General features: G+C 48.6%; 1 protein-coding gene across 1 annotated transcript in view; it reads left to right on the top strand.

The window, feature by feature from the left end:
• Positions 1 to 24: 24 nt before the first annotated feature.
• Positions 25 to 19,608, top strand: part of camkmt (calmodulin-lysine N-methyltransferase) — a 93,390-nt gene continuing 73,806 nt past the window's right edge. Inside the window, exons 1-3 of the mRNA XM_018766076.2 lie at positions 25 to 412; positions 1,850 to 2,028; positions 2,198 to 2,262. Coding sequence (XP_018621592.1) covers positions 251 to 412; positions 1,850 to 2,028; positions 2,198 to 2,262 — 406 coding nt within the window. The 5' untranslated portion in view covers positions 25 to 250. The remainder of the gene's footprint in view (positions 413 to 1,849; positions 2,029 to 2,197; positions 2,263 to 19,608) is intronic.

Raw genomic sequence — 19,608 nt, 5'->3', positions numbered from 1 at the left:
GCGAGCAGGGCGGAAGTGTACGGAAGCAGCGTGCTTTCCCAGCGGCTTACGGGGCAGCGAGCCGCGCTGCTAGGCGCGGGGGGCCGGTGGGCGTGAGAGGCGCTGTCGGCGTTGATGAGAACTGCACGGGGGGGGGCTGGAAGAGACAGGAGACAGGAGACAGCCACTGTGGACACGTTCCGTGACTCCAGAATTTCAGTTGCGGTTTTTATTTCGCCGACTCGACAGAGATTGATTGAGACGCCGGGCGATGGAGGGCGGCGCGACAACAACAGGTGGCCCAGAGCTGGGTAAAAGAAAGGACGTGACCGTGTCGCCGGTGTCTGAAGAGAGGGGCGCGAGCCTCGAGTCCGGCCGCGCGGGGGATTGTGGGAGCGGAGTGGCTCGTGCGCGCTGGACTCTCCTCAGACAGGTGGAGTAGCTCGGCATTCGGTGAAAACGCCGCTTCTCTTCTTCTACAGATTGACGGAGCTCGTGTGTTGCTGTCGTTTGCTCACGTAGCTAGATGGGTAGTACTACTAGTAGTAGGCTGAGTGTGTGCCGGCGGTCAGCCGGTCCAGTGAGTGAGGGAAACGAACCAGCATCTGGGACCTGTTACCAACCAGGCGGGTGTGTGAAGACTGAGCACAGAGGGACACACACACACACACACACACAGCCGACTGGCAGTGGGGAGAAACCACGGAGTTATACTCCCACCAACAGGTGGCGTAGTGGTTTGGGCTGTCACCTTGCAACCTGAAGGTCTCGGGTTCGAATCCTGCTCCTGCTGTGGCGCCTTTTATTAGTTTGTCGCTCTCTTTCACCTGAACCGGTCCGGTAAGAATATCCTGCTGCAAAGCCGATCGTGTGACTCTGCGAGACCCCCCCCTTGCCCATCTGGCAAATAAAGTTTAATAACGAAATTTCCGTGAAGTGCTTGCGTGAGGTGTACGGGCTCTTGTTCCGCAGTGACTCGATGCGCACGTTGTGAGGTTGAGCCCAAAGCTCCGGTGTCTCAGCTTTCTGTTCACTTCCACAACAATCTGATACATCTATAATGCAGTATCTCATACTGTACCGCAGTGTAATAACTAGAGGATCGTTCCGGTGGGGGGGCGCAGCAGGTCTGTCCGGGTCATGCTCTCTGGCTGGTCTGGGGTTCGAGTCCCGCTTGGGGTGCCTTGTGATGGACTGGCGTCCCATCCTGGGTGTGTCCCCCCTCCTCCTCCTCCTCCTCCTCCTCCAGCCCTACACCCTGTGGTGCCAGGTTAGGCTCCAGCTCGCCGCAACCCCGCTTAAAACAAACGGCTTCAGCAAATGTGTATGTGTGTGTTGTTCCAGTGTATGCGCAACAGGCGTGAGCTCTGGGGAGGTGATTAAAAATTCAGCAAGGTGGAGAGTATTGCTGCACCCCCGAAATGGACTTTATGTAGCAAATCTAAAGTTAATATTCTGATGAATTTCGACTGGATGCGATGTCGTTTTGAACGTGTTTCGGCAGTGCGGCCGCTCCGCGGTGCATTTAGCGTCGAGGATAATGATGAACTTTCCTGGTCTCAGTTACAGTGTCAGCATGGTGTTGATGTTCATCTCTACAGAAAGGTATGGGAGAAGAAAGATGAGGATTGTTACATGGACAAAGATGCTCTTTACTGTTCAACTCCTGTTGACGACCCTATTTGTAGGTGAGGTTGGGGTTAGGGATGCAGCACAGGTCAAGAAGAGGTGTGTGTTCGGTCTCGTTATGTTTCGGTTTCTCAGAACATACACCGAAAGATGGAGGTCAGTGGGATGATGTGCTATTAAGCGCAGATGAACGTATAGTTCGCTCACATGTTCAGGTAACAATGTTTTCCTGGTCCTTCAGGTGCTGAAGAAGAAACAGCTGGACAGCGAGGAGGTCCAGCAGGTGTCCATACGCCGGTTTTCCTCGTTCAACCTGTTTTCCAGGATAAGGGTATCAGATTCCACCACCGGCGACCCGTCCAATGGGAAGTGGGTCGAGTACCGAAGTGCCTCTTTCCCACAGTTCGGTGCCTTCCTTAGGTGCGTCAATCAATGTCTGTTTATACTCTCACCCCCCCGTCTCCCTCTGCTGGAACTGTGCTGAAACACAAACCCTGATGCCTCGGTACATGCATGCACACACAGGAATTACATTCTTTCCTATTCTGGTGTTTAACTGGCATCTTTGTACAACTTTTATGTTTTCCAGAGACAGCCTTGGACCCATCAAAGTGGACGAGGTTCTCAGCAGTTTTGACAACACCGGAAATGTCTGTAAGTGTGGCCACCTGTATGAGTAGCCATGTGTAAGGGAGGCATATTCATTACCACTGAAATGCAGTTGTGAAGCTTGGCGGTCAGGGTCAGGTGCAGATTCACCTCCAGTTGGACAGAGTGTTTAGCATCAGCACAGCTATGTTTTGGTAGCTCTCCTACTGTGGAGAGAAAGGGAAAAGATACCAGCAGTGGCCAGGTTGACTCCTGCCTACAACACTTAATTTGTATCAAGCAGTAAATGTTTTTCTTTGTTTTTTTTATATGTATTCTAGAACAGCACAAATTGCCATTCAGGTAAGGAATTAACTTTGGTTGGCAGCTTTGGAAATAGAACCAGTCTTTTCTGTTCTTGGCATATTTACCCAAATCCCCCCCCACCCCGAAAAAGTGGTTCCCAGTAAGACAACTCAAATCCAACTTGAACGGCAACCGCTGTTAACGTTGTTTTAAATTCTGTGAGCAATTTGGATTAAAAGGTAGGCTGTACATGTGGCGATGCGCAATTTTTGCACTGGTGTTAGTGTTTGGCTGCTACAAATATGCACTCAGCAGACCGCCTCACCCTGCTCTCTAACAAGTGGGCAGCACTGCACAGGGCATCCAGAGAAACTCTTGGTGTGAAAGTGGAACTAGCGCCGTCCCTGAAGAGTGACACCATCCTTCTTTTTGAGGTTCAGTGTGCGTGTGTGTAAACCCAAAGTGGTGTGGTTAAGAGTGCTTGTGCCTGAAGTAAATGATGTACTGAGAGGCAGAAAAAGAAAAGCTTAACTGCCCGAAATGGAGACTTGTGTCATTCAGGGAAGATTCTGTCTGACCTTCTCTTCTCATATGTTGTTGTGAGCACCAAAGTGCCCCCCATTCCCTTAAATGAAATAATAGCTCATTCTGACTCTTCCTATATAACATTTTCACCTTGGAGGGATCTGTGACTTCCTCTCGCCGAACTCCGGTTGATCAGCGGAGCACATGGATTCACCCCCAGTGGAAAAGGACGCAGAGGTCTTGTTGAGAACAGAGACCTGTGTTGTGGTCCAGAGGGCCTGCAGTTTCAATACAGAGCTCTGCGGTGGGGCACACATATATTTACATTTACGTCATATTTACATTTATTCATTTTGCGGATACTTATCTCCAAACAAGGTCAAGTTTTGTCGCATACACAACCATACTTAGTATGACGTGCAGCTTTTCCGACTGTCGCGTGTTACAACTACTCCTTGCCATTGTGCTTCCACTTTTGCTTGCTCTGAGGCCCAAGGAAGGAAAGAAATACAGCTGACAGGTTGTGGATGCATCAAATAAATGGGAGCCATCGCCCCCTGCTGGTCAAGTAACTTTCATTGCGTGTGTTTACCATGGTGATTGCTGGTAAAGCGCAGTGCAGGAGTGCAGAGACCCATTTTGTTGTATCTGTGTTTGTATATGGTTTCCATTTATGCTTCTCCAGACCATTCCTTTTGTGGTGCGAATAGGATGGACCCCAGACCATATGATTTCAAAGGACAGAATCTCTTTTCGTGCTCTGGGATAGCCTATCTATTCAATTTCAATAACCGTTTGTCCTGAGCTGGGTCATGGTAAACGGGAGCCTATCCCAGAAGCATTGGGTGCAATGTTGATGGGGATACGCCCTGGATGGGATGTCAGTCCATCGCAGGGTAGTTACTCACAAACACACACTGCAGGCAGCTGAGAGTCACCAATTCACCTGATCTGCATGGTATTGGACTGTGGGAGGAAAGCAGAGCACATGGGGATAACATGGAAATGCTACACAGATTGAGCAGGAAGCAATCCCATGTTCTCTCACACCATCCGGTTGCTGTGAGGCGGCAGCGCTGTTTGCTGTGTCGCCACGCCATCTTGGGTAACCCCTGCGTTAAATTTTGGAGTTGTGGCCAACAGTTCTAGAGGGAACCCGCAAAGTGACTGAAACTGGTAGCGGTTGCTAAATAGTGAGCTGTCAATTTGTACTGACTGAAAACAATCAGCTGCAGAATTAACTGAGTTAAAGCAGTATAAATTGTAAATAAGGTATTTGCTTATTTATGGTTTTTCAGCATTGTCCTTGTGGTTACGGTATGAAATGTTAAGCTGAAAGCCATATCCTAAGGACTCCTTGTGGTCTTGAAGACCACTTATTTGGGCTTTGCTCCCCATAACCCTAAGGACAGGAAAAGCTAACACGCCTCAGACAGATTCCTGATTCCTCCCCCCTCACCTCCTGATGACCCTTTTGTATGGTTGACCAGCTCCGGAGTCCAATCTGAACCGGCCCCTGCTAGGGCCTTCTGGTCTCGGATAGCAGCACAGATAAGTTTCTGGGACCCAGGGCAGATTGCCTGTGAGGGGGTCATGCAGAGCTCAGTTCCTGTTGGCAGGGTCAGTGGCGGGCCTTTCAAGCCCTCCTCTCAAGCACCTAATTGATCTCACGCATTAGTAAGCCCAAACATCTCCAAAAGTCCTCAACGGATTGGCCGGTAGGTGGGGTGTCATCGGTGGCTGTTGCGGTGGGGGGTTTCTCATTGTGTGCGGAGCAACGATTCCACCCTTGCGTTACCTGCCCCCTCCCTGCACATCCCAAATGCCCCTTAATGACTGTACAAGCAAAAAGCCGATGTGTCCCATTCTCCGGAAGCCATTCTTAAGTAATGGCCTGGCGCTGTCTGTGGATTAGCACACCAAACGCACGGATTAAGGTAATCCACACTGCAGAGGTCGGCCACCGGGAGGCCGAAGGGACAACATGGCCCGGTGCTCAGGAGGCTAGAGTTTGTGGATTTAGCCAGTCCTGTCCCCTAGGCGGATCCCAGCTAAGACAATGGATCATTCCGAGGGGGGTCAGATCGAAAAGGGTTAACCAGGAGGTGAGAGGCTTACAAAGTTGGTGTTTGGAAAGAACCATTTTATTTTTTTAGTCACATGTCGGGATTCATTGAGTTTGGGGTTCATTGCATTTTTGACCGAGCTTTACAGAGGTCCTACTGTGGTTCTGTGTGTAAACCCATAGAACATCAGCCTCATGAAAACATTTCCTAACACTGGATCTCTGGTAAAATCTTTTTTTTTCCCCCCTCCTCTCAGTGATTTATTAAAGTATTTTGGTTAACACAGCTATTTTGAATAGTTTAAAATTTTTTTTTTAATCTGATAGAACTTTTACTTCTTGTTTTTTCTGGCCTTAGCTGTCTTGTTTTTGCTCATGTGTTGGTTTCTGAAGATTGTCGCTGTTAACAGAACAATGCTTCTTTTTGTTGCTGGGGAAAACATTGATTGTTGTTCTCTTGTGTTTCGTGCGCGAATGTTTGTGCTCATAGCACAGCAAACAGCGCTGCGTTTCCCCGCCTCAGCCACTAGGGGCACTGCTACATCACTGTGCTTTTCTACGTTTCCCTCATTCTGATCGAAATCACTTTCAGGCTAGCTTCCCTATGGTCCGCCGTTGATATTTGCGTAAGGAGGTACCGCCTATGGTCCCCTTGTGCTACCCCCGTCCCCCTTGACCCCCTAGCCCCCCGTACCCTCTTCCACCCCCTGTTTGTACCATTATGCAAATTTGCCGCTCCTACAATCCTAATTATATCCTCTTAGACAATGGCTTTACACCAGAGCAATGCAAGGTCTCGGGGCTGAAACTCTGTCAGTCTCTGTTGACTCTTAACTTTTGTATTGGTGACAGTTAATTAGCAGCCCCTAGTGTGCTGTTTACAGTGTGGGGTCTGTAGCAAGACAGAGAGCTCATCACATTAAGCAGTCAAAAGGCTCAAGTGCTGAAATTTGCGTCACTTTCGTGAGCATACTGGGGAAAGCAAGAGGCTGCCCACTATATATAGTCTGATGCGTAATTCTTACATAGCTCAAGAAAGACAATCGTTCATGCTGTGATTTTTTTTTTTTTTTTTTTTTTTTTTTAAATTAATCTGTCCCAGACATGTCTTAAAGGAAACATGTTATTTAAAACACAGCGGCTTTTGATTTATATTTAGTCTTATGTTATCTTAAGTTTTTGTCATTTTTCATGACTGAGCTGTGGTGCAATGAAGGGTACAACAAAAGTGTCAAATCATTGCTTGTGTCTGAAAGGAACAAAAAGGCTTTACTGGTCTCCATCATTCTATCATCTATGTCCAGTGCACTTTGGAGTGATGGGGGGGGAGAACACAGCACCATACACATCCGGTTGTAAATGTACAACAGTAAACCCTGCAGGATTGAGTGGACTTCTTGTTGTGTGCTGCTGCCCCAAGCCAAAGCCCCTACTTTCCCCCTAGCTGCTGTTGACATATCTGGAGTTGATTGCCTCTGAACATATACATCATCATCTCATGGAAGCCTCACTAACCAGAAATGATCTCTTGAATCATCTCAGAATTTTATATCCAATCGCCTCAGTTCACTTTGTGGGCTAAATTGTGTGTTAAATTGTGAATAAATGTCTTTTGGTAAGACATGCTTAGACCTACAGTGAATCAGTAGATGGCGGTGACAGTTGCGCATAAACTCACAACTGTATTTGTAGCATTTCTTCTTTGAAACGTCTGGGTGTGTGGTTGTGAGGGATGCCTTTGTCAGTGGGACAAAGCTCAAATGCCCACGTGCTCAGGTGAAGCTGGGATTAAAGGATCCTAACCCCAGCCCCTCAAAGTCCTGCCTCCCCCACAGAGGAGCACACTGGAGATAGCAAACAGTTAAGAGATATTGTTGTAATCTGTAGAAGAGAAGCAGGGGGTTAAATGGAGACATGTGGTCTTGCGTTCAGGTGCCCCAGTGTTGCTCGTTGTTGTTTTGCTGTGGAACTGTTAACGCAGATTCGTCATTTAGGGTGGGTGTTGTCCCATCCTCTGATTTAATTCAAGAAAATTGCTATGCTTCCACCCCATGGCCCAAAGGAGCCTGTTTATTGTGTACTCCTACGTTGTGTAGGGTAAGTTTAGTGGCCTTGAAACATCCCCCCCCTCCCCAAAACAACCCCCTATTCTCAGCACTCTGAGGCTGCGGTGTGGAGGTGGTAGGGACCAATGGCTTCCCTTCGCAGAGGCTGGCTACACTGTGGAAGTAAATGACCAGTGAAAGGAATGCTTTGGGGTGGGTGGTTGGGAGCAGAACTGCGTATCCTGGGGCATTGGGCTTTCCGCTGGCCGGTGAGCCGGGATTAGGCAGGAAATGAAGTTTTTCACAGGGAGAGTCAGGCCCTGCATTGTGAACACAGTAATACCGTGGTAATTAGAAAGACATATTTGAGCAGCCACATTTCTTCCCTCCAATCTCCCCCCCCCCACACCCCCCAAATCTCTTTTCTTCTGTTGCAAACATGGCTTCCTGTTTGGCCGGGTGAACGAGAAGTGTGAGGGGAAAAGAAAGAGGACCTCCCAGACATGTAACCCTGGCTGTTCTTAATTAGTTTTAAGTTTTTTTTTTTGGCCCTCTCTTCATATGAACACCTGCTAAACAACCTTCTCGCAGAACATGGTCTTTTACCCTCAGGTGTCATTTCATTATTTGTGCAGGGATCAGTACTCGTAGTTTGCCCTCAAGCTAGAGTTCATCCTCTGAAAGGTTCATGAAGTGAATTGTGTGGGACGAGAGTGACTATTACCCCCGAGTAATTAGTATAACCATTGATTAGCGTGCTGTGCTAGTGGCGGACAATGGCTGAAAGGGTCACGGAGGATGTAACCCCTTGCTCCCCTACTGCTCGGCAGCAGTGACCCCGGGAGCTGCAGCGCTTTCCGGGCCAGTTTAGAAGAAACCACCTCCAGCACGCTGGGGGAGAAGGGAGCGTGAAACAACAAGGCGCCTGAAAAGCAGTGAAAGACTTAATACGTCTGCGCAAAAGGCCGCTAAAGTTGTACGACATGTGGTGGCGAACGAAGGATGGAATCGGTGAAGAAAAGCCCAGTGGAGAAGAAAGCAATAGCAAGAACGAGTTTGTGTTAGAACTGAACGAAAGACTTAACAGGTGCCCAAATTGGCTGGAGCAGTCAATGGTTGCTGCAACATACAGCGAGGGAATGCTTTAAAAATGGGGCCGGCGCAGTTGAGTGGAATCGTATGGCGAGCATGGAACGAAACTCCAGAGGAACTGACCGAGCAAGCGAGATGGCGATGGCTTCCGAAAAGAAGGGACGACAGCCAAATAAGAGGAGTCCGAATGGTGCCTGCTCAGGAGGCAAAACAAGAGTGGCCTGGGATGTGAGGTGGTTGCTCCTGCACTGTGGCGATAATGAGGGTGCAGAACTCCATGTTTGTTTGCCCGTTGTGGAAACCCTTGTGTGGCCCCATTAGCAGCAAGATAAGCGATTAACGCACTCCAGTTAATTTGTGCCATTCCCAGCTACATATAGGATCGTGTGTCGCACAGGCCCGAGTTCCTCTGCCCCACCCCCCCACAACCACCTAGGCCCTTGTCATCAGCGTGGAGCCGTTTGCCTAGCAACTGCTGCATGCCAAATGGGGTTTTCTCCAGTCCTAATGCACTCAGTGGTATTTTAAAACAAATGGATAATTTATCTGATTAGCAACTTGGTCGGTAGTGATGCCTGCAAATGGCCAACTATCGCTGTCCTGTTGGGCTCCGCTCCAAAAAAGCAAATCGCGGGGATGCGCCGTTGCCCTGCTCACTCCTTGCCTCTCTTATTGTTCGTTTGTGCGCTTCATTGGCGCGATTACGCCCTCTCCCACCTTCCCGTTCTCCGCGCTGGCGAATGCTAGCACGATCACATCAAGCACCGTGCAGGTTTCCTCGCGGCTCTCCTCGCGTGTCTCGCTCCGCACATCTCACGCCGCGGATTGCAGTGCAAGGTGGCGCTTAAGCGCGCGACTGTAGCAGACTTTCCCGAGCGCCATACTGCCCCCGATCTCCTCGCAGTGCTGCACGTGGAGGGAGACGCCTCGCAGGCTGCACCCTCGTGCATTAATGTCATTATTGTGTGCTCAGCGGGCCCCCGGCGCTGTGTTTACGCCGCTAATTTTAAACATCAAAACTGTCAGTCGCTGCATTCGCTGTCGCACCTCTAACGTAAAAGGCACTGTGCGGAGTGCTGGAGCAAAGTCCACAGGGGCCGCTGAGTTGTCACCACTGCATTTTCCTCCTTAAGTAAATTTGCCGGAGCCGGCAGGGGACCTCTCTCCTCCCCGTGGGGAATTTTCAATGTCCTTTCAACTCGATGAAGTTGTCCTTTTAACTAAGACGAGATAAAGTAAAAAGTCCCGTAAAGTTTACCTGTGATTGTCTGTGACCCGCTTCAACGTAAATGCGTGTGTGATGGAGCAGGGTGTGTGCGCGCGCTTGTGCTTCCATTTGGACTGCGTCGGTTGCGTTTCTGTGTTCAAACGCATGGGTATGCGTGACGGAGGCGTGCGTTTCCTATGTTCCGTGAGCGTGCCCCCTCCCTTTGCCCCGCTTCCTTCTCTACGTGGCCGTGTTTGCTTCCGCGCCAAATCTTCGTACCAGCGTGTGTGTACGTGTCGCTTCGTTTTGTGAGTGCCTTCTGCAACCGCATGTGTGGCAGGGTGCGATGCGTTCTTCGTGTTAGTGTGTGTGCATGCCTGGCCTCTCCTTCCCTTTCTCTCCCTCCCTCCCTTTCTGCCTGCCTTTCTCTTTGCGCCTGCCCGCAGGCCCCTCCCCGCCCAGCCGGGCTCGTTCACTCAGACTAATTGCTTGATGAGCGTGGCCCCGGAGCAGTGTTTTAAGGTCATAGTGAGCTCAGTGAATAGTGCTGACTTGGGCAGTGTCTCGGTGACAGCTGATCCGAGCGCCGAGCAGGTTGGAGCCAGCCGAGCTGAGCTCCCCCCCCCGCCCCCTTCAATAGCGCTGTCAGCGGGCCGCCTCCTCCGCGCTTCTTTGTGTTTGCCCAGTCAGCCCGAAACCCGGCTGGAGCCCCTCGGAGGGAGAGCCCGGCCGGAGAAAGGGGGAGAAGAAAAGGAGAGAAGTAATTACGTTCAGTCATTGGGTTCTGAAGATCTCGCCGTTAATTACGGCCTTTGCTACAAACACCGCCAATTCAAGTGAAAAAGCAGGAATGTTTGTGGGACCCGCTTCGGAACATGACACCTCGGGGTCCCAGCGCTGGCATGAGAAGTGGGATTATGGCCTTCTTCTCTTTGTCGATGCCAGATTATGCACTCGGGCTCCGATTACAGCTGGCGTTATTGTGCGGCTTGCGCCGCATACACGCTTTCACCTCTCCGCATCACTGGCTTTTCAGGACAAGTGCACGCTCTCGCTTTCTCTCTCTGTCGGACTGACTGACTGGCTGTCCTTCTCCTTCCGTCTCCCTCGGCCCTTCTTGTTTTCTGCCATTTTCTTGAGCAACGTCCTCCGACATAGATCGCGCTCTTGCCCTTTAGCAGTTTCTTAAGCTCCGTTACGCCTTGACAGCACACCGCCAGTTTATGGTTTCAGATGCCTCGTGCTATATTTCAACTAATTTCCTTTTGTGGTAAATTGGTTAAATAAAAGACAAATATTCACACTTCATTGGATATTAAACGACGTGTGTAATGCAGTCATCACACACACGAAACTAGAAATTGATGACTGTTTGCAGTTTTTTGTTTTGTTTTGTTTTATGAGGTCACGGTCGCCCCCAGTGGAGGGGGGGGGGGGGGGGTGGTTGCTGAAAGGTCGGCTGATAAGCAGCCCATCGCAGAGGACATGTGCTTCCGATGTCGCTCACCATTGCCCATCCCTCCTGCTTTGTCTCGGAGAAATGGGCAGATTTTGGTTCGGAAAGCTGCTCTCTCAGAAGTAATCTTGCGCGAAAAGAAGTAATTTATTACCGGACCAGAGTTCATGCTTCAGAAAATGTATTGAATTAAGTGTACTAATCACAGGCTGGAACTGGGGGGGTGGGTGGTGGGTTTTTTTTTTTTTTTTTTTTGTCCTTCCCTTTCGCTCACCTCCACTGCTGTGTCGAGGGGATTACCAGGGGATTGCAGTGGAAACAAGCTTCTAACTGAAGGCCCGAAGGCCTTCCCACTGGGCCTTTCTTCAGGTGTGGGTGGGGGGTGGAGTGGGGTGGACCGGTTCATTAATGAAGAGGGCAGGTCCAGGACAGGCTCAGCAGCAGACAGGGTGCTGTCGCCGGGCGCCAGCCAGGTCCAGGGGCAGGGGGAGCTCTTTATCCATTTTAATTTTTTTATGGGGTCTGTCGATTGGCTCCTCGCTCCACTTCCAACCCCCTTGCTCAGTGACCATGGCCGTGACTCTGTGGGGGTTGGGATGTCGCTCCCACCCGAAACACACACACACACACACACCCGTGTATGCAAGCACACACACTCCCCACCCACGTTTTCTGGCCGTGGTTCGGCTGGAGCTGTTTTGCAGCTTTTTCCAAGTGGCTTTTTACAACTGTTACACAATAGAGATACTAATTACTTTTATTTGGAGAGCTGGTTAATTGATCTGTGCAACATCCTAATTGTGTCTCTTATGCTTTGCTGCTTAAAAACATTGCTGGGGTACATTTCAAGTGACTCCTCTGCATTTTGACACTGTGTGTAAAACATTCATTTTGGTAAATGGCTAAATAAAAATGTAGGTGTAAGGAAAGATTGACAGCGAGGGAGAGAAAGAGATATTGTGAGTGTGTGTTTAGAAACAACAGAGTGTTTCTGAAGTGGGTGGAATGGAAGTTAAGTTCTGCTTTTTCTCCCTCGATTCGGCATCGGGGATTTTGGAGCAACAGCAATGAACCTGCCGCTCTGTTTCCTCGTTCGTGTTTGGCCCCTCGTTGTTTACCTTGATTGCATTTAGTCTCTGTGATTTACCAGTTTATGCTGCTGGGTGTTTTCGCTGAGGAAATTCTGGTCTAGAACGTTGGGTACGGCCAAAGGGTACAAAGACAAGGATGCTCTCGGTACTTGTATTGATTTTTGGTCACAAGTCAAAGTGTTTAACCATTAGAGTTATCAGGGAGGAACAGGTGTGTGGGCACAGCAGTCTCCGGAGAAGCCAGGAGTTAGAGGACAATTGCAGGATATCCCTCAAGGTGGTCTGAGCGGCATGTACTGGCAGAGAAAGTGATGCTTTTTCACAGAGAACTGCAGTGCAGTACATCTCTAGTGCCTTTGCTGTCTGTCTAATACACAGTCATTCTGGCATAATGCTATGACTTTTACTGCTGTGTGGTGCAGGCTGTGGTGTCTACCTTGAGCCCCTAAATGTAAAACAGCGCTCTAGCTTATTTGATTAATATACACTGTTAGAGGATCCGTTATCAGTGCTGCTATTTTTACTGATATAGAATGAATGGGAAAACTGTGGACACTCTCCTGTTGATCAGCTTGGACAAGCACAATGAGAAACTCCCTGACGGCCCAGAGCCCATTTGTGTATATCGTGATTATGTTCCCCCCCCCCCGTCCCTGAGTGCTACCAGTATGACGTTCTCGTGCTTTGTCTGGCTGCTTGCCGCCGCCGCTGGCTCTGGAGAGGTCTGGTTATCTACACAAACTGAAGCACATAGTGTGTTCCAAAGTGGGACGCCGCAAATCAATCGGGATCATTCGGCCTGTCCAGCCTCACCGTGCAAAGTCCAGCTTTTTTCAGATCAATTTAAAATAAGTTTCATTGGCTTTGTCGGTTGGATACGTAGGAAGACGGGTGCTGATACGTGTGGGCAGGTCACACTAACATGTCAAAGATAAGTAGCCTTACATTATTAATAACAATTTGCAGAATGGCACCGGCCCACATGTAGCAATCAGATGTCTTAAGTGCCTCATTGCATCCTTTCACCTGAGGCTAGAGAGGTTGGAGAGAAAGCGCTCTTTTATCCTGAACTCCATAAATCAGACTAGCCCATCGCAGCCCCCCCCCCCCCCCCCCCCCAGAGCTCACTTTTACAGAAGGACAAAAAGGACAAGGTCACAGAGATAAACATGATTTTGATTTGATTCAAGTGAACCGTCTCATTTTGAAATTAGCCTTGGGCTCTCATAAAGAATACTTTGAATCTGCGCATATAATGCACATTGCCCAATTGTGTATGGGCATTATTTAGCTTCAGTAAGTGTGCTGCTTTGACAGGCTATTATAGGACATAATGAAATATGTTTCTGAAACAGGAGATACATGTAGTGACAGCTAGGCAGTGAAATACAGCTTGTGGCACCGTGTTTCGTCCCATCGGGGAAGGGACGCGGAATTTTTCAAGAGGGGTGTGTTTATGGGTCTTTCGGACTCCTGGTGGCGAGAAAAGATGATTCTAGATTAATTGTTTCAAGCACGGAGAGTGCAGCCGCCTGAATGCATACTTAATCAAGGCCCCGGCGGCAAAAAGCCATCGTGACCTCGGCCGCTTCTCCAGCACCGTGGCCGCGCGTTTGAGAGCGATTTTCTGTGTGAAAGGACCGCTCCTTACCCCGTCTGTTTTCCTTCAGGAGTAGTTGCAGTGCGAGGTGCTGATGTCCCAGGCCCCTGCTGTTCGTGCCTTCTGGAACTGACTGTCACCGTGTTCCCGCTTGTAGTCTAAACTGCATCTCTCCTGTGACCGTTCACATTAAGTTAGGAAGTCAAGTGCTGTAATTTGGGTGTTTCATCACTGGGGAGAAGTAAAAGAGAGAGTTGTCAGGAGGCGAGTTGATAGAAGGGGGTTGTTGGATGGCCTTATTATTCATTAAACTGCTTTGTGGAGATATGTGTGCTAGGGGCACTGATGGTATGAGAGAGTGTTGCTGTCGCCCATATCAACGTCGTTCACTGGCAATGATGTCTTTGTTCCGTGGAACCCTAGGGTGGAGGAAGTCAGACGACATCAGCGTACACACCATCCGTCGGGAGGCATGAAAGGAAGAGAGCAGGATGGATATTCAACTTGATCAACAGTCGATGCTAATTATACTTTGTCTGCAAGCCTCTCTTTAACTGGCCTGAATGGAGAGCGAGTTGGGTTGGGGTGAGGGGAGCACATGTTTGTGGGTGTGTGGGAGAGACAGAGAGAAGGGAGTATGAGAGGGAGGGTAACAGCCAGGACGGCTCTGTTACTTGGCACCGTTAGAGTGTTAAGTGCTGTCCTGGTGTCACTGTGTAATCGATCGTGGCTTTGCTGCATGCGAGAGCCGGTGCTGAAAGAGGCTGTGCCTTTTATAAAAAGAGCCTAGGGGGTTCATAGGGCTCCCAGTCCACTACTGCTAAACAGGCACCCTCCCCCATCTCTCACCCCATCCCTCGTCCCTCACCCCGTCCAAATAGACAGACCAGCAGAAGCCCGGGGAGGCACTTCTGCAACTGCACATCAATACCCATCGAGTGTCATAGTGCGCTAATGCCGACCTGATGGATCAGCACCCAGTTTTGGCCCGGAGGACCATTAGTGAGTGCAGGCAGACCCATGGTGATATGTGAAATCAGGGCTGCCACCCAGCACAAGCGTTGTGCCCCCTTGCTTCTCTCAACGCCTTGTCTGTTTGTTCGAGAGCGGGCCGATCAAGGGAAGGCAGCAAAGGGTTCGTTCACGGGATTGCTAAAGTTTTGCAGACGTGAGAGCGCTGGGTAGAAGAGAAGCGGTTAGCAAGAGCATGGGGGTGGCTGGGAGGAGCAGAGTAATGGGTGTAGAATTGTCGCCTGCATCCAAAAAGATAGACATGGGCTTTTTCAATTGATCAGCTGATGCACTTGGCTTAGGGTGAACACGCACAGCATGCAAGTGAAGGCGAAACGACGCTGTTTACACAGATGTATACGCCTGCCTGGTCAACTACAGCACCCTCAATTGATGAGGTTTTATGCAGGCTCACGTCTGTCTTCCGTTATGACTACTTGTGCAAAGTGACTCACGGTACTTAACTCAACTTCTGTTCAGATATGTAATTATGCATCTTGTAAACTGGGGATGTCCGTGCTTTTGTCCCCGAGTTTTCCTTTCATTCCTAATTGCATATCCCTGTTGAGTCGCACGTCAACAACAAAGTACTCAGCAACTGTCAGACGCTCGCAGCCTTCGGTCATGATTTGCGCAAGAACAAAAGTTTTGATTTTGATCTAACTGTCAGTTATCGAGTGCCAGGAGCGATGTGTTGAAGTGTAATCTGCACTCAGTGTAAAGACACCAACTCTGAGGGAAGCGTCGGTGTGCTCATGTGCAGCTAGACCGCGATGTTGGCACCGGTGATGAAAGATATCCTGCGTATGCGTTGTGTTTTTTCTCAAATTATTTTTGCACTATGTCTTGTGCATGTCTTTGGGATGCATGTTGAATTTGATGTTGATCGAGGATTTATTTTCAGGCAAGTAGTCCCACCTCCCCCCTTTAGCAAGCGTAACACCCTTTAGCTGTCCCGGTAATGGTCACACAACACTAAGTACGCTCACCAGAACAGGCTGTAAATCAGGGCGAGTGTTTTTCAGAGTGTCTCAATTACCACTACTGTCCAGCTACCCCCACCAGTGCCACCTGGCCTAATGGAGTCACTTACAGAACTCTGCCTTTACAGCTTCGCTGTCGATTGTCTCTCGTTTGCCTTCCACCCCCACCAAGCCCATTACCAGGTCTAGGACAGTAGGGTAAGGGTTCGTACTACTAACTGCCCGTCCCGATTTGTCCACTTTGCACAGCTTAATTTTTACTAGATCGCTTACATTTCAGGTAAAACAGCAATTTCTTTCTCAGGTTTTCAGCCGCTCTTCTGAATGCTGTTAGTCTTGTTCGACTATTACAGGGAGAGTTAAGGGGTGTCACAGTGGGGAGGGGTGGGGGGTCCCTCATTCAACTGTCAGTCCTGCATCAACCCAAAACTAGGATGCGCCCTGAAGTCATGCACAAAACGCAAAAATAATTTTAAAAAGCAAAAGGCCCAGGCATTGTTACTCTGCGATGGCTGTAATGGTCTCCTCTTGTGCAGGATTCAAATAACTGTGTGTGCAATATGCCTTTATTTGTGTTTTCGGTCCACAAGCATGTTTCAAAAGCCTTCTGTAGTACAAGTGGGTTTAAAACTGCCAACAATAGAGTACTTTGCTACTCGCTGCTGATAAGGCTGTTCCTAATTTTAATATCCCTGAAACAAACACCAAATGTATTACACACCACTTGAAATGTACAGGGAAAATCAAGCCTCTAACCTTTCCACAATTCAAACTGGTCTTTTCTTCCCATTAAATGTGATTGTGAAGTGTTTATGTGTTGGTTTGCTGCTGCCTTGGCGGACTACCAAGTGGTCTAGTCTGTGTGTGAAGGGTTTGTACTGGTCCTGGTTGTGTGTGTGTGTGTGTGTGTGTGTCTATTTTCTGACTGCATCTACCAGGTAGATATGTGTCTGTGTAATATCTAATTGCATCGACCCAGAAGGGCTTATGTCTAACTATTTACCAGGCAGGCCGGTGTGTGTGTATAGTGACTGACAGCATGTAACTGTACACCGAGACAGAGTGTAGTCTAGAGAGTTTCTACCAGGTGTAGCAGTTGTGTTGTGTTGCAACTAGCAACATGTACCAAAAAACAGTATTTTACACTGCTACATTACACGTATAGCGATACAGGTTACTGGTGCTATGTTTACTGACTTAACAGGCCGTTCTTATTTCCCAGATGGAACTGGTTTCGGAACCACTCGAGCGCTAGGTGATGGTGCGGAGTGTTTGTCCGTCCCAGCTGCGGTATCATTCCTGATTTACATACTAATTACCAAAATTATCAAGTGCAAGTCAGAAGGCAAACAAGACCATTGTTTTAAAGCGCTCTTGAAATGCGGCGGTAATCTCCCGTGATTTGCGCCCAACGCACGCCGCTCACTGCATCGCGGACAAGAAAGAAAGAAAGGCAAAACTTCACATCATGCCTAATTCATTTTCCATTATTCATTTACATATTAATTACTAGGGCCAAAGTAATCAAGTACAAGTAATATCACAGTGGATAAGGATCTTTTTTGTTGTGTTTTTTGGCACGTCTTGAAGGTGTCGTGGCTCAGTGTGTTTCCTGTGCTCGGCTGAAGCGCTGGGGGGAGTCAATGTGAGGGATTGAGATATAGCCCCTGGCCTTGTCACTCCTGCCTTCCTTCTGCCCTCCCTCTCTTGTTTCTTCTTCTTCATCGCCTTTTTCCTCCAGTTTGGTCCAGCGTGGCATCGAGCATCACCTTTCAGCTGAATCACAGAAAAGGGCTTTGACCCCTCCCACTGTCTCCCCTCCCTGCAAACCACAAAGCACCTCTTAAGGCTGAACATTGTTGGCCTTGCTCTACTAGTGACACTCTGACTTAAGGGGAGAAGATTTTTTTTTTCTTTCCAGAGGTATGGAGTGGTTTTGACGCTTGGCAGAGACGCACATGCCATCGCAGACACATCTGCCCCCAAACTAACACGCAAGACACATGGGCAAACAAAGGATGCGGAGGGACCGTAGCGGAGCGCAGCGCTAGCTGGGATGGTTCCTGCTAGTGCCCCAGGGCAGTGCCACAGAGAAAACCCATCAAGCCTCACTGAGAATCCACTCAATACAACATGACTACACTTGACAGAAAAAGTGAATTCATATCCATTTTCATTCCCCGGGAACACGCAGCTCTTGAGATAAATGGCATCATCGCAGAGTCGGGATTTATTTTTCTGCTTGTGCAGCAGGGCGGGGGGTGGGGTGTGTGTATGCATACATGTGTGCGTGGGGGGGGGGTATTTGAGCTTGTGCTCCGTCTATAGTGCCGTTGGAGTCGGGGTGGGGTTATGCAGAACTGATGAGGAGAAAGGTAGATGAAGGTTCAGCGGTGCTGTTACACTGCTCCTCATGCACTCACTTTGTGATGTGTGGCAGCCAGGTTACTCCCTCCGAGACGGGTCCCACATCCTCTTCTTTTCAGCAACCGTTGATGGGCTCATTTCATATTTAGTGGCTGAAGTTGTACCGTACAGTGTGGCTGTGTAAAGCTCTACCGTGGTAAGAACGAACTGAAGGTGGTCAGCTCATAGTCCAGATCCTGGACAATGCCGGGCATTATTGAGCTGTGCTTCAGTAAGGGTTTTCACCAACACAAAATGTGTGAGTGTTGTCTTGAGGACCCTGCTGTCTTGATCCCTGGTCCTGCAGTTGACCTGATTGTTGGAGGGAGCAATGCCGTCCATATGGAGGCAGGGCCCCAGGTTGGGGGGGGTGGAGGGTCTTGGTGCCATAGGCACACTCGCACCATGTGGCTCAACCTCACGTGTCTCAGCAGGCACACACAACTGTGAATTGACGGTGCTGCTCACAGGGTTGTTGCGTTGTTGCCGCTTTGCGTCATGCCCCAGCTTGGTGGAGGTGTGGTTTCCCGATACTTGTAGACGTGAACAGTAAAACTTATGTGACCGTGTGACAGCATGTTCTAGAGTGTGTCTGGGACAGCTGGTAGCGTAGTGGTTAGTTACTTCCTTTGGATACAAAGGTTGCAGGTTTGATCCTAGTACCCTTGAGCAAGGTACTTATCCTAAATTGCTCCGGTTAAAAAAAAAAAAAAAAAAAGAAAAACTACCCAGCTGTATAAACAGGTAAATAATTGTAAGCTTGTAACTGTAATAACTGTAACCTTGATATTGTAAGTCACTTTGGAAAAAAGGTGTCCGCTAAATGAATAAATGTAAATCTGTGTTTATGTCTGAAATTGTATGTAGCATTGCCACTGCTTCAGAATTTTCATTGAAAGGTTGTCATTGTTCACTGCAGCTGTTTCAGTGGAAGTGTTCAACTAGAAGAATGGCTATATTATGAAACTGTACTTTATGTAAGTTGCTGTGACCATAAGCGTTTTCTAAACACTGAAATACATTATTTTAAAACAATACATATGTGATGAGAACTATATAAAAGGTTTATAAGCAATTGGCAATCATTATAGTAGTGATTCGTTTTGTTGTTTGTCTCAATAAAAAGAACTGGTCTCAGGTTCAAGGAAATGATTTATTGCCTTGTCATTGCACCATATTCCCATCTGTTAGTTCACGTCACATTAGGAAGCGTCCAGTGTTGGAAAGCCAAATGTTTCACTCATGCTACTTTTAACATTGCCGTATATCCTCTCCCCGTACTGAGAGCTCTAGGATGTATCTATTCGCTGTGGTCCACGTGCATCTGCCCAAGTAGCTGCTGATTTGTCCTTTTGCTGCTGTACCGTGCTCCACGAATCCCCTGATCTCTCCTTTTTTCTTTTTTTGTTTTTACTTTTATAATGCAGTTACTTATTGTACATTTCTTTTTTTATGTGTTTGCTCTGGCGATGTGACAGTGGTGGAGTCACTGATATCCTCATAGCTCTTGCTAATTTAAAATCCAATTTCAGGAACGAAATCTAAGCAAACGGGGCCAGTAACTCTACCTGCTGGGCTGTGGGGAGGGACGAAGGTAACTGAATTTGACTTTAACAAAAATTATA

The sequence above is a fragment of the Scleropages formosus genome, chromosome 8 (assembly GCF_900964775.1).
Source record: "Scleropages formosus chromosome 8, fSclFor1.1, whole genome shotgun sequence".
NCBI lineage: Eukaryota > Metazoa > Chordata > Actinopteri > Osteoglossiformes > Osteoglossidae > Scleropages > Scleropages formosus.
The sequence above is the reverse complement of the archived record's forward strand: the minus strand, read 5'-3'. Positions and strand labels throughout refer to the sequence as shown.